The sequence below is a fragment of the Panthera pardus genome, unplaced genomic scaffold, assembly GCF_024362965.1.
Source record: "Panthera pardus isolate Hobbes unplaced genomic scaffold, ASM2436296v1 HiC_scaffold_21, whole genome shotgun sequence".
In the NCBI taxonomy this organism is placed as follows: Eukaryota; Metazoa; Chordata; class Mammalia; order Carnivora; family Felidae; genus Panthera; species Panthera pardus.
This window is the reverse complement of record NW_026526777.1, coordinates 25,840,184-25,855,367: the sequence shown is the minus strand read 5'-3', so window position 1 is coordinate 25,855,367 and position 15,184 is coordinate 25,840,184. Positions and strand designations below refer to the sequence as shown.

Genomic DNA, 15,184 nt, shown 5'->3' with positions numbered 1-15,184 from the left:
CTCTCCATCTGTACAATGGGCAACGTGCCCCTTGAGCCCTCCTCCCCCCTCAGCAACATCACACGGAGTTCATTAAAGATCCTGTTCTATGGTCTTTCCAAGGATAGCAGGCGCTCTCCCGAGGGCTTGAACACACTGTCCAGAGCCAAACGAAGGTGCTTCATTAGAAACCTTCTCTAACTCATGTCCAGCCCTTCACGGCTTCCAGCAGTTTTACTGGCAGGACCGCGCTCACCTGCCCCCCCCCACACAGGTGGGTCAGTCCACCCGCTCAGCTACAGTCAACGGCAGAAACAGAAGACAACCCAGGTCTTCCGGAGCCCGTTCCCTCTGAGGTAGAGAGAATGGGGGAAAGGGGGTGTGGAAGATTTAAGATCTTTTCAAAATAAGTCTACAGTAAATTGTAGACTTTGCGTGGGCCTACGCCAGTGGTCTTCAATGTTCGCTCTCCACCAGAATTACCTATAAAGCTTCTGAAAAGCAGAGATGCTCTGAACTCCTAAGATTTATGTGTATCTGGGGCAATGGAAGAACCTAAGAGTTCTTAGGTGAGTGGCGGTGAGTGCATTTAGCACCCAGACCAGACCTTGGCTTCTAAATACTGTTGCCCACACCAAAAGGAAACCAGAATCCCTCGGAGAAAGCAAAGTCCAAATGTGGATCTGAGGCATTTTGTGGTTCTAGAAAGCAAGGACATGCTCCGGGTCAAATGGGACCACAATAAAAGGACGAGCGAAGAGACTCCCACTGGCCAAAATTGGGGACGATTTAAACACCAGAAATGAGACATTAATGGATTATATATAATGCACTAAAAAAGAGAATCCACGGAGAGCTCAAAAATAAAGAGTAGCTCTTCTTTACAGAAAAATGCAGCCTAATAAGTACAGCAAGGGCACATTAAAGACTCTGCAGTTCCCAGCAGGTAATAAGCAAGGATCGTGAATGGATTCCAAGGCGTTAATGGCTTTTAGGAAACCAGATCATCACAAAGTATTGTCCCACAAATAAGTGATTACAAGAGGAAAAAAAAAAAATACACCTTTGGAGAGACCGGGCAGTCACCACCTTAACCAAATCGTCACGCGTATCGTATCGGTAACGAATCACCCGACACCGTGCACCTGTGGTGAGCAGTAGACACCATTTGTGTGGAGCTGTCATCAAAAAATGTTGAAGATCCATTCCTCCGCAATCCGGTCATGTGACAATGACGACAAACCCGGACTGTGGGGCACTATCCAGGACGATCGGCCCAGCTAGACTTTTCAATAAGATCAACGTCATGCAAAACAGCAACAAAAAACCCAGGAGGTCTGTTGTAAAACTAGACTTAAGAGAAACAACCAAAGGTAATATGTGGACCTTCATTCGATCCTGGATCAAACGTTAAAAGGCTATCAGATTTTAGAAGTTGGGCAAGACAGAGTAGTAACAACCATACGCAAGATTAGGGAATTGTTCACTTTCTTAGGTGTGAAGATGTTGCAGTTGTACAGAAGAATCTTTATTAGCAGATGCATACACGATCTAGGAGTAAAGGGTCACAATGTCTGTGCCTAACTTCCAAGTGTTCAGTAAAATCAGCATCTATTCAGAAAGATATATGTAGCAATACGTTCACAGTTGGTGAATCTAAGCAGAGGATCTATGGGTTGTCATCAAACTTTTCTTTCCACTTTTCTATGGCGTGGAAATTATTTTTTAATGTTTTTCTTTTAATTAAGCTAAACCGTGGGACTCAAACTCATGACCCGGAGACCAAGAGTCACACGCTCTACCGACTGAGCCAGCCAGGTGCCCCTGAAATTGTTTTTAATAGAATGGTAATGAGCCATTAGCCATGATTTTAACTGAGTTAGCATCCTCAGGGTTGGGGCTCAGGAATCTTACGTTTCAAAAGTTTATCCAGGTGATTCAGACACATAGCTAGAGAAGAGAACCACTAGTCCAAGTCTCCCTATCTGCTACCATGTCTGCAGCTAGAGAAAAGTGAGGAGAAGAAATGCTCTAATTCTCTCAGAATGAGCTCAGGGGGTGGCTGAGCCTCTTCCCTGACAATTCCATCAGCCAATTACCTCACACTGCCTCAATGGCCTCTGAGGGTCTTAGGATTTATTTCCTACGGAGGTAGGAAGGTCTTTGTCCCTCCTTGGACAGCCTTGGCTGCTGGAAGAAACCAATACACTTGACCTTTCCAGGAACACACACGTCAGGGCACTGCAAGAGCTAGAACAACAGGAGCAGGAGGCAAGCCAAGGAACTTGTTCAGGGGAAACCTACCAGGTGAAGGGTCCAGCGTTTTACCAGGAGTCTTTAACACTGAACACAGAGGGCTCACCGGGGGCGTAGAGAAGGAGCAATGTATTGAGTGACTGTTACATACCCGGGTCAGATGCCATTACTAATCGCCTTGGCTTGGCCACACATGGGCATATGCCCTCCTCCAAAGCGATGTGCTCAACGTCTAAGAAATCTAAGAAAGAGGAGAGCTAGGTTGATTATGGGACAACTTACACATATGCGGGAGATTTTTACTAAAGAGCAGAGAAGGTCAGGTCGATACACAGCCACTGTGAATTATTTTTATTGAAGAGGAAAAACAGGTTTCCACTAGACAAGCTATTAATATATCCTTTATGTGATTATACCACCCAGAAGAAGGGATGGAGGTAGAGAGGCCTCAAATTGTGAAAGATAATGACTGCGAGCTTGAAGACAGAATCTTCTTCCCGGGGACAGGGGAGGGGCCTACACTCAGGCTTCCCAGGTGCCGCGTGGGCAGGAAAGATCAGGAAGAGATCCACCCGGGACACGGAGAGGCAGAGCACTGCCCATCACGCTACCATGGTGTTGCCCCTGTCCCCCGGCCCCACTCACTTTTGGCAGTGGAAGCCCTCCCCCCTGGCTGAGCCACAATCACTCAGCCAGACAATCCTTTGAAGAGCTAGCTTGGCTTCCTAAACAGCCAGTCCAGGGTCCTGGGCAGCCAGTCCTTCAGGGCTTTTAAGGACTCAAGGCCAGCACTTCTATAGACCACCCTCAGCCCAAAGCCCAGAGCAATGGCCATCAATACACCACCAGCCACTCCACCGACAACTCCTATTCCCAAGGCTACAGCCACCTTCTTCTTCCACCGTGGGCAGCGAGGCTCGGACTGGTTGTCTAGATTCACTTCCAGGCCCTTATCAACTAACTTCTGATTCTCGGTAAGGGATTGATGGAAATTCAGGTTCACCAAGTCAGGGGGAAGGACCCGCAGCCCAAAATAGAGTCTCTTGACAGGTCTCAGGTTTTTTAACAGCTGCACATCACACCGGTATGTCCCAGAGTCGTACTCCTGAACAGAGGGAAACCTCACAAAGTAGGTACTGGCTCGGAAGGGTTTGAAGATCTCATCATCAGTAGAGATGATACCCCGAGCAAGTCTCCAGGTGAACCGGAATGCTGCCTGCCCAATCTCCAGGATGTCTGAACTCAGACAGCTGAGCTCAAATCCCTTCCCTTTGGGAATGGTGAAATGGAGCATTCCACAGATCCAGTTGGTCAGACATTCTAAGCGCTGAGATTTACACTCTCTTCTCACACCATCAGGGCCCACCTCGCAGACTGTCTCTTCCTTGTAGCCAAGGCCACAGGTGACAGTACAGGTTGTGGCATTGACAATGACCTTCCCCACGGCTTCTTGCAGCTTCTTAGGGATGGCCAGTGTTTTTGGCAAAGTCACCACCAAAGGCAGAGAGAAGGCTAACACCAGGCTCCCGAGGACGAGACCAGCAGCTGAAATCTTCATGTCTCGGTGGGCATCTCATCACCGTCAGCCAGCACCCCGCAGAGTTCCAAGTGAATCCTCTATGATATCACAGCTTACTTCCTTTGACACGAGATAGCGTTCAGTGTCACAAGACAGGGCGCAGCACCCACTGTCGGCGAAACACTGCAACTCAATAAAACACAAGTCCAGTCCTTGCAAAGGGGCGAGGCCACGAGGCAGGAAAAAAAGTCACAACTTCGCTGCTTTACTTGCTCTTGTTAGTGACTATTTCACCAGTCTCCGTTCTTCTCAGGCCCTCGTAATGAATTTAAATCCACCCTCTCGGGAACAGACTTCAGGAGCTGAAGCGAATTTCCAAATGACGTCAAATGCGTAGTGAAGCTACATTCTTCCTTACCCCTGCTCCTCCTCTCCAAGGTGTGGGATCCAAATTAACGAGCTTCAAAACCTCAGTTAAATCTGACCAAGTAAGAGATCAAATACCAAGTAAAAAAAAAAAAAAAATTATGTTGCATTATTATTGATTTTAAAGTCTCCTAAACCTTCTGTAAAAAAAGGATTAAGAACTCTGGACTGGGATGCAGCTGACTGATCCTTCCTCAATTTCGATTTCTATTTGCTCCTTTGTAAATTAAAGACCTCCTTGCCGACTTCAGGAAGGTCACCTTGGGCATCAAATGATAAACTGTACACGAAAACACTTTGTAAAGTGCGAAACACTGTTCACGTGTAAGAAATTTTAAATAGAAATGAGAATTCATGGGGACGCCCGGGGGGCTCAGTCAGTTAAGCTTCCAATTTTAGCTCAGGTCATGATCTCACAGTTCATGAGTTCAAGCCTCGTGTCGGGCTCTGTGCTGACAGCTCAGAGCCTGGAGCCTGCTTCCGATTCTGTGTCTCCCTCTCTCTCTGCCCCTCCCCTGCTTGTGCTCGGTCTCTCTCTCAAAAAAAAAAAACAACAAAACATTAAAAAAAAAATAAAAAAGAAAAGAAAGAAATGAGAATTCATGAAGACAAGGACCAAGCCACCCTTTGAGAATCCAAATGTTTATCAGCAAGGGCAGGGGGAGGGGAGAGCGGAATATGCCCAGTATGGCTCCTCTCTCCCATTCTACCATGCTTCCTTCCCAAGGGCACTGAAGGTGTCTTCTAGGAAAGAAGACACCTAATCCTGCCTGCTTCTTGGCCTACTCCCTTTACAGACCAGAGGAGCTCATCATTCACTCAGGTCAAGGTTGCTATGAAACAGCTATGATGTCAAAGACGGATTCTTAGTCACAGGACAGAAAAAATTAGCAGTAGACACTGCTAAAATTTGACAATTTGACAATGATTAAAATCAAAGACTTAAACTGACTTTATGGGTTTGAAAGCTATTTCAATGAGTTTTATTTAGTCTAGATTTTTTAAGTCTAGTAAAGAGGGATTCAATGGTATTTATGCTTTAAGAAAGATGCCTGGAAGGAGGGAATGCCCTCGCATGCATTTCTGTAACATCCAGAATATCTCCCGGCACTGCGGCCTCTATCAAGCACTCACACACACTTACAGAGTTAAAAAAATTTGGAGAGATCATTCCTAGACAATCTTTGCGATTTAATACCAACTCTCTTCTTCAACTGTTTGTTTATAATCTCGTCTAGAGGCCGAACTCCAGACTCCGCGACCACCGCCGTACCCCTCCCAGGTCTGCATCTCCACACAGAAAGATCGAACATCAGCAACAGTAAACTGCATTTTTGGTCCTACAAATCAAAGTGGCTGGTGAGTTTCGGAAGCGATCAGTGTCTACAAACAAACATCTACACCTGTTCTTTAATAAACATCCGCTTTTATTTACAAAGCATTAAAGCTTCAGCAAGAAGTACCCAAGGCTAAGTCTCATCTCGTACAAAACTATGGAACATTAAAAAACGAAATGGGGGAGGGGAGGAATGACAAAAGAGAAGAGAATATGCATATGTTGTACACACTGAGAAAATCAAACTGGAGAGAAAGTTCCAGGAGCTGAAAGAAATTCCAAAGCATAAATAATTATTAGGAACGGCTGCCAGAGACGACCTGACAGGGCTGAAGCTGATTTTCTCAGCAGCCGGCTTAGGAGGTGGACACGGCATAAACGTCCCAGTGCACGAGCAGAGGGTACCGCGTTACTTCGTCCAGGAAGTGGGGCAGAGCCTTCCGTTGTCACACAGCTTGTGACGGTGCACAGCACACAGAGAAATGGAATGGAAACAAGGTCAACAAAACACGTGTCTAAAGAGCCACTCGCCAATCTCAACCACCGGTCTGATGTGAAATACAAAATGAAATTCACAAACATCTGAGGGGAAAAAAGTGGTGGCATCTAAAACTACAGACATTTTGCAATTGACTCAGGGGGCGCTCTTACTTCAACTACTGAATGTTCTGGTTCTAAAAGATGGAGTGGGAGAAAGAGGCTCTTCCTGATGTATGTCTACTTTGATTGCGCTCTTAAAATCCAAAAGATAATCAACTTGTCCGGCCGGCTACAGAAGCACCCAGCGGCTGGTGGAGCTCACAAGAAGCACAGTGCTGACACTCTCCTTTGAGAAAACCACGGAGCTGGCCACCCAGGGTAAGCGCCTCCCGCCGGGCCAGCCAGCCCTCTCCACACCTGGTCTCTGGGTTTACAGAGAATTTCAAACACCTCATGGATGCGTCCATCCAATTTGCTACTTTTTATACAAAGAACAGCAAAAGCAAAAAGCAGAAAGTAAAAAATTTTCTTCAAAAGCTAAGCAACCTTTCACAGAAAGGAAGAGACTGACAACAGGTGGCAGGGAGAAGGAGCGGGAATACAAGAAGGGAGAAACGTAATGACCGATGGGAAGGACGGCTATCCACAGGCAATGATAAAAAAAAATTTTTTTTTCTCCTTGATCTTTGATTTGAACTATGTTGTCACTGCTGCTTTGATTTCGGACGGTCTGACTTCAGTCGTTTGCATAGATCCCCCACCCCAATAAAAACGCAGCTTGTCGAGAGACCCCTTGGTCTGTTCCCCTCTCCGTAAGCCAGTGCAGGCGAAGCAGTGTAAACTACGGACGATTCTTTGCTGCAGACGGATGAGACTAGCTATTTTCAAAAACCATGATTAGTGAGAATGAACCACCACTGGAGGAAACCATGCAATGCCAGGAAAACAAAGAAAAGCCTTGACCCTCTTACAGCCCAGCTTCTTGAGCAAAATGGGGTATGTTAAGAAGAGGGGGCCTTTCTTATCTTTCTTCCCTTTCTGAAAACGAACTCTTTCAAGCACTTTCTTTTCTGCCCCTCCTCTGTACGCAAAATGGAAATAGAGGAGGTATGTGGCGAGAGAGGGAGTTTAAAAATGGAAGACAGAATACGCAACAGAAGTTTTTCTAGGACACCGGCTGCAAAACTTCAGATAAGAATAAGCCACTCGAGGACATGCATGGAGGATGAAAGGCTAACAGGAGACAGGAAATGTCAGGTCAAAATGATCCCGGGTACAACAGTTAAGAGGAGCAACACTGGTCTCTTTTGTCCAGCAACAGAACTAAGCATTGAAGCTTGAATGAGTCAAAACTCCTGCTTGATATCTTCACGAATCCTCATTCCTGAGAGCCTATTTGGACTTCTGCTTGGAAGGGAAGGGCCGTATACTCTTCTTCCATAATTCACTTCTTCATTCAAACATACGATTCGCTCCTTCCACCTCCTGGGTCGGAGGTAGAGGCCTTTGTGTTAAATTAAAGTCAATCTCAAATGACCGACCACAGTGTCCAGAGGCCACATGATGGCAAAGTGGGGGAAGAACGAAGAACTTCAAGGGTCTTCATAACAGTTCTGAGATTGCTCCCCCTGCTAAAGAGATTAGACACAAAAAGATTTCTTTTAGCATCAACTTCGCCCGGTAGCCTGCAAGCACACAAGTACTGACGGATGCCGGATGACGGCTGACACGCACACGTGGGCTAAGAATTCCCCCTTTAAGTGAAAACCGACTCCGAATCGCATTTACCCTTTACTGAAGCAACGAAACATCCAAATCCCAAACCCCCACCCCAATACTTTCCTCAGCACTGCCCCAAAGGGGAATAAAAGCAAAATGATCAGAGTTCTACACATTTGCTAAGCTGCTAACCGTTTTCTAACCTGGTTAAGCAAATGCTTTACAATCCAAAAAGCGCAGTAAGTTGAGGAAAGGAAATTCTAGGGTGCTACACCTTTTCATCCTTCCTATATTAGACTAATCAGTCACTAAGTGGTTAACAATGAGCAACAGACCGTCGTTCAAGCACCCCTGTTCCTTGACTGACATTCTCATCACCTTAGAACCCAATATGGTGAAATGTGAATGAAACCTACTGTCGGCATTTCTATGCACCAACAACCGATCAATAAATAAAATCCTGAATAGTAAAATCAAACGAACACTTCCCTGATTATTCCATAGAAGCTGTTCAACCTCTGAGGGATATCCTTAAATGGGCTGCTGTGAAATATTAACTAGGAAGTGTAAGAAGAGAACAAGGTGAAGAAAATCCTCCCAGATGTCATCTGGAATGTGGGGGGGGGGGGGGGGGGGGAGGACATGCCACTTGAAGGTATAAAATGGTTAAAAAACAATGTCCAAGTTATGAAAGAAAAGTACCCATTTATAAACTTTGCTTTTAACCTGATTTTTAAAGTAAAAGTTCAAGCACGGATGAAAACCGGCAATAAAAATATAGCCCCAACTGCCTCAGGACAAACGAGCAATTATGAGATATAAACTCTCCTGGATGCTACGTTGTTAAAAATCAAATCTCAACTTTATACAGTTCAGTAAGATAAAAAGTTTATCTGGCACTTTTCAGATCTCTCAACGTAAAACGTAAAAACTTCTTGATTTAAAAAAAAAAAATGCTTGCAGCAGAAGAATGTACTGCACAGGACTCAATACCATGCCTTTATCACATTAAGGCCAGCTTCACTGATTGTTCCCATAGGTACCCTGACCAATCTACTTTTAGCCATTTAAAAATGAACACAGCATTAACATTTTAAGCCTTAATCACGACAGGAAAAACCGGTTTGATCATAAATCAACAGTATTAATAACGGGCACTCCAGATGACTAATGAGGTACATTACCCTGATTATCTGAGGTCAGTTAATGTTTCTGTATCGTCCTCATTTATGTGGACAGACCAAAAAACAAAAAACAAAAAAAAACCAGGGCGCCTGGGTGGCTCAGTCGGTTGAATGTCCGACTTCGGCTCAGGTCATGATCTCGCAGTCCGTGAGTTCGAGCCCCGTGTCGGGCTCTGTGCTGACAGCTCGGGGCCTGAAGCCTGCTTCAGATTCTGTGTCTCCCTCTCTCTCTCTCTCTCTCTGCCCCTCCCCTGCTCATGCGCGCGCGCTCTCTATGTCAAAAATAAATAAAAACATTAAAAAAAAAATTAAAAAAAAAAGTCACACACAAAGGCTTGTTGAGGTATCAGGTAACAACCCAAAACCACAGTAAGCAATAATACTATGAGCAAGATAAAATAGAGAAACAGTATGAGAAGAGCTCCAGGCTATTTAAAAATCTGCCCCAAGGATCTGTATTATTTTGCTGCAACATAAAGGAATCGCCAAGAACAGAAAATTCACAGAAACTGAGCTCATGATGAACAGCTGTCACTGGTACCTCCCAGTGGCAGCCAAAGCCAAGGCAGTCTAAGAAAAACTGGATATTAACTTTCAAACGTTACCTTAGTCCGCTAATAAGATCACAAAGAATAAGAAAGAATATCCAAGTAGCTGTCTGATTTTAGCAGGAGTTCATATATCAGCCTTTGAAAGACTGATCATTTAAAAAAAAGAGAGAGAAGAGGTGGGATAGGGAGTCTGGGTGGCTCAGTTGGTTAAGCGTCTGACTCTTAACTTCGGCTCATGTCATGATCTCACGGTTCTGGAGATAGAGCCTCGTATCAGGCTCTGCACTGACAGTGACGAGCCTGCTTGGGATTCTCCCTCTCTCTCTCAAAAATAAGTAATTAAACCTTAAAAGAGAGAGAGAGAGAGAGAGAGAGAGAGAGAGAGAGACGAAGTGGGAAAAAAAACCTCACCCCCTACCAAGCATTCAAAACAATCGGATTCAGGAGGTGGCTCAGAGGCCTGGGACAGCGGTGTGGCCACACGCAGGGAAATCGACATGGTGCCCGTGTGCCCCCAGAAGCAGCGCCGATGCTCACTTTGGCCTTCGCCACCCCCACGAGCCCTAGGTACATACCAACTTCTTCGTGCCCACCATTACAAGAGGCCTTTAGACCATGTGTGCGACGTGCCACAACTCTGTCACACTTGGCTACGGATTCTGTTTACTGCCGAGAAGCCCTAGTTCTTGGGCGGTCTTTGAGCAGTCACACAGCAACAAGGGCCCTGGTGGTTCTGCTCAATCTCAAGTTTCTGTTCTGAGGGCTGTACTCTGGAGAGAATCTAATAAGGTACTTTAGGGGAAATCACAGAGATGGCGTCGATGATGGGGATCTGGCCTTTCCAAAAAGTCCAAAGCTCACTCAGGGCTACCATCGCTAAGTAAGCTTCGCTGATGGGTCCTCATTCATCACGGAAGGCATGTCTTCACGGATGTGGGTCCACTGAAGCTATTTAACACCAATGAGCTGTTTGACAGGGAAGAATTTTCTGTAGGCCCAAGTTCGAGATGGCCAGATCATTCCTATACAGGTCTATGTGTCTTCTAATCTTCCCTCAAAATGCATAATCTCCTGTTGCAACACACAACAGGCTATCAGCTTTATCAGGCCCAGTTAGGGCTTATCGAATAGCTTCATCAGTAACCGGTCAACTGCACATTTTAACAAACAGTGGCCATTTATCTACCTTGAGCAGCAACACAGCCTGCACCTGTAATTCTTTCAAACAATTTGGCTCTGATGCAAAAGTAGGGCACTGGGGGAGAGGGGAGATCCGCAAAGCTTGGCTCTGCAAATACAATCCTCCCACTGAATTGATTTTTGAAGATGCTTCAACCTCAGGCATCTGGATCAGGTTTCGTATCTTAGTATCTCCTGAAAATCTACAATGACCGCACATCGCTTTTTATGGAACATCTCTGAGGCGCGGAAGAACACAAAACTCGAATGCCAAAGAGGTTTTACCTCAGAATCCCACACAAAAGATCCAACAGGCTGTCCTGAAACTCAAGAGGCCTAATGGAGTTGTCCCCATTCTCCCCCAGATGCGCAGCCTCCATAAAGACCCAAACCACACCGCAGCCAGTCCGTGAATTTGGGTGCAGCCTTCTGAGGAGGTCTTGGGAGCAAACCACAATGGCCGCCTTTGAGGTTTTCTAAATCCTGCTCCTCAGCATTCTCTGGTTTCATCTGGCCATTGCGGTTTGGGAGATTTCCATTCAGGAAAAAGTCAAGGAACGGGGCCAGAGAAGAAAGGCGAAAACGGGAGGAAGGAAGTGTAGTTTACGCGGGGAAGTTGTGAGCTGCACAGTCATGAGAGGCCGGCGCAGTGTTTGCATCATCTGAGCAGTTGTTCTGTCTGCGTGATGTCAAAAGACCTATCATCCCCCTGGCGTGGAAGTCCCCTCTAGTCCTTCTAAAGGATAAAGCTGTAATGGGGCACCTGGGTGGCTCAGACAGTTGAGCGTCCGACTCGGGCTCAGGTCATGATCTCGAGGTTCACGAGTTCGAGCCCCACATCGGGCTCGGTGCTGACAGCTCGGAGCCTGGAGCCCGCTTCGGATTCTGTGTCTCCCTCTCTCTCTGCCCCTCCCCCGTTCACGCTCTTGTCTCTCTCTCAAAAATAAATAAACATAAAAAAAAAAATTTTAAGGATGAAGCTGTTAGAACAGCTGCCTCTATTTAAGGCTGATCAACCCGAGCACCTACTAAAAATAATGTAGAAAATAAAAGTCCGGTTTACAGCCCCCCGCTATTCCGAGATACAAGTTCTAGCCTTTAATGAGGTCACTACCTAATTTAACCTTGTCAGCACAGTGAGTAGGAATTAACTTCTAACAGGCTCTAGATAATGGTATCCATTCTTGCCAGGAGCTTCGAAACACTAACTTCTACTACTGAAGCATGTATTACACACATACTTGAAAATGTCATTGCAAACCGTATTCAGTATTTTGAGAAGTTTTGAGAATTTTAGGAAATAAAAATGGCTGACCAAACTTTTCGACATTTGATTTTGACTCTCGTTTAGACATTTTGCAAGTCCATCTGAGAAACAACACTGCTATTGTACTCTATGCTGTCAAATCTAACAGTGGTTCACGGGGTCTGTGACAGAAACCCAACTGAAGAAAGGCCAGGGATATTTACCTCACTGCTAGTGATCAGATCAACTAGAATTAAAAGTTGAAATCACTGAGTTATAGAAAGGGAAATGTGAATTTTCAAAATCTTTTAAGTGGTTTATTTGCCATACACTGACTATTAAAAAGCAAATGATTCATTACTGGCAGGTTTTGAAGAAGCTAGGAGACTAGGTCCTAGAGTATTTCAATCAAGTCCGTATGTCTGGCCACATTTTACATCAGCCTCAAGCATTTCAGCTCGTTAGGCCAGAGAAATCTATTTAAAGGTAAACCGTGTGTTTCTGTAGTGGCCACAGCTTGTACCAGAACTAGGCTATAGAAGGATCGTTTGTATTTACATGAATCAATTACTGGCCTGCAATCTTTGTTGGCAATGGCCATGAAACTCATCCCGGCTATTGTAAAACACATACAGAGAGAGCCTTCAGTGGACTGAATGTAGAGGTGGTAACTGATCCCCGGTGAACAACATAAATAGCGCTGTTGGGGAAACAATGCTGCTGTCAGTGCCACGCGTTGGCTGTGAAAACGGAACATCTAAATCCAGCGCGTGAGGCGGAATACTCAAAGTGAGTAATTGAGTCTGCTTCAGCTTCTCTACGGAAGAGAACTCATGTTCATCACGATCAACTGACTGAAGGTGTAACTCAAACAACGAACTCTGTTCCACGTTGTAGCAGCGTGTCACGCCAGCACAGCTGGGGTCACACGCTGGAGTTAAAATTTTAAAGCCAGAGGATGGGGCGGGTGCCTGACGCACCAGGCAGTTAAGCATCCGACTTCGGCTCGGGTCATGATCTCGCGGTTTGGGAGTTCGAGCCCCGCGTCGGGCTCTGTGCGGACCGGTCGGAGCCTGGAGCCCGCTTCGGATTCTGTGTCTCCCTCTCCCTCTGCCTCTCCCCCACTCACCCTCTGTCTCTGTCTCTCAAAAAATGAATAAACGTTAAAAAACATTTTTTTTTTAAATTTTTAAGCCTGAGGAATAAAATCTGAATACAACCCCTGACACTTTATCAGCCCTGCCTCTGAGTCTCCTGACCTAGCCACAGGGAAGCTAGGCTTCCTGGAAGGAAGCTCATACATACGTTTTCCAAAACCCAGTCATGTCTGAATAGAAATGGACTCTAATTTGATTACTATTTTCCAAACAAGAGACCATTTGGCCTGCATTCACAAGTATTTGACAGGAAATTAAGATTGTTCTCCATCCCCCCAAAAATTTCCTCCCTCAAGCAAAATGAGAAAACTCAGTAAGTTTCAAAGGCTTAGGAGTTAAGAAGCTACACAGATACGGTTGCGGTCTCTTGTGGTAATCTCATCCTATTTGGAAAACCATCTCACCTTCCTCCTCAACGTGACGGGACTACTGACAGCTCTGTCACTGCTTCTGGACTACGGAGAGAGAGAGAACCCCCGCCTCTGGGATGTGAACAGTTTAAAGAAAGACAAAACGCTACAAACAGCTAGGGCTGCATAAAGCAAGCTTTATACACTTCTGGTTATCTGTCTGGCTCTTTCATTTCAGGCAAAACAAAACAAAAACCTGGAAGCGAACACAGGCAAAGAAATGAATTAAACCAGGGGTTCTTACCCTTTCGGGGCTCATGGATTCCTACAGGAATCTGATGAAAGCTATGGGCATCTTTCCCACAAAAATATTCACACAATGTTTTGCATGTAATATCAGGGGAATATAGATCCCCTGAAACCTATTTACAGACCCAAGGTTAAGAGCCACTGAATTAAGCCAAATCTGGTTTTGCCTGCCCTTGGCAGCAGCCTGAAACTCAGAGAATGTCTGCCACTGGGAAAAGGAGAGGAGGGAAAGAACGCTGCAGTTAAACGGAGTCAGGGGCTGTACAAAGCAAGGCCACGAAGCAAGCCAGACAGCGCTCCCAGTGTGTCCTTACCTGTCAACGGCTGGCTGAGCTCCGCCTGCACTTTACCCTTCGCTGATCCTTCCAGAGGTAAACCTCTGTCCCCTTTGTAGAGTTTCGGTTTAAATGGAGAATCTTTCTCTTTACCTTTTGATCCTTTAGGCCGGCCTGCTTGCTTCTTCTTGGATTTGCCATCCCCCTTCACACCCAGTAGTGGATGGACTTCTGTAAAAGGACAGAGAGGCACGGAAAGGGATCCACACGCCGCCCATCCCAGCACCCCAACCAGACACGCGCCGCACGCTGTGACTACCCGGGAGCAAAGAGTGTTGCTCTCGGGTCCCAGATCCATTAATACAAGGAGGAAAGTTTGCTCTCACTGATTCTAAAACTACAGAAGAGTGTGGCTGCTAAATGGGAAATAGTTGCTTGACCAAAGAGCACAGATGGCCTGTATGGTTCATCCCATGGCAGCTCTACACCAGCCAGGTAGCTGAAAAACACACTGACGACATATCGCATGCGCCAGGCCAGGGATGCACACGGGCACACTGGCCTGTGAGAGCAGGAGGGGAATTGGACTTTGGAACCAGACAGACCAGGGCAACGATACTGACTACGCCACTGCCCGAGACCTTGGGCAAGCCCCTTGACCTCTCAAAGCCTAAAAGTTTCTCCTTTGTAAAGCAGAAACAGTGAAACAACTTGCAGAGTTGATGCACAACTCAGCAGTGATCAACAAACACCACACCGCCTGGAGCAAGCAGGCATACTCCACCCTAGGGAGACGCACGGCTGCACAAGTCACTCCTGTGTGCTTAGCTAGAAGAGAACGGATGGCATTCGGGAGTAAACACACGCACGCACCATCCAACCTATCCCCCGTCCTATCCCAAGAGGCGATGATAAAGGCTTCTGGAGTCCGACTGCAAAGGTAGGCAGGAAGAATGCAAAGATTATCCAGGCCTGACTAGTACTTTACCACCTAGTGACACCACTCCACAGGGAAAGAGAAGAATGGTGTAATGAAGCACTCTGAGCCAGATGTCAGGAGATGGAAAGCTGTCATTTAGGCCAAGTACTAGAAGGCATAATTTCTCTGATTTAAAAGAGAAGCAAAAGAAGATGAAATCATTACCAAGCTGGAAGACGCGATTAAAAAGAAAAAGAAAGGAAAGGAAAGGAAAGGAAAGGAAAGGAAAGGAAAGGAAA

At 45.9% G+C, this 15,184-nt stretch overlaps 2 protein-coding genes across 3 annotated transcripts in view; both read right to left on the bottom strand.

The window, feature by feature from the left end:
* Positions 1-2,562: 2,562 nt before the first annotated feature.
* TMEM81 (transmembrane protein 81) lies at positions 2,563-4,679 on the bottom strand. Its single transcript, XM_019433177.2, has one exon. It carries the CDS (start codon positions 3,791-3,793, stop codon positions 2,948-2,950), a length of 846 nt encoding a protein of 281 aa, XP_019288722.2. The 5' UTR covers positions 3,794-4,679; the 3' UTR covers positions 2,563-2,947.
* A 907-nt stretch (positions 4,680-5,586) lies between these two features.
* The window catches only part of RBBP5 (RB binding protein 5, histone lysine methyltransferase complex subunit), a 34,344-nt gene continuing 24,746 nt past the window's right edge, over positions 5,587-15,184 (bottom strand). Inside the window, exons 13-14 of one of the 2 annotated variants that reach the window (XM_019433160.2) lie at positions 14,006-14,197; positions 5,587-7,627 (exon numbers count right to left, since the gene is read on the bottom strand). In XM_019433160.2, the coding sequence (XP_019288705.1) occupies positions 7,599-7,627; positions 14,006-14,197 (221 nt within the window). In that variant the 3' untranslated portion in view covers positions 5,587-7,598. The remainder of the gene's footprint in view (positions 7,628-14,005; positions 14,198-15,184) is intronic. The other variant, XM_019433167.2, reaches the window with a different exon arrangement.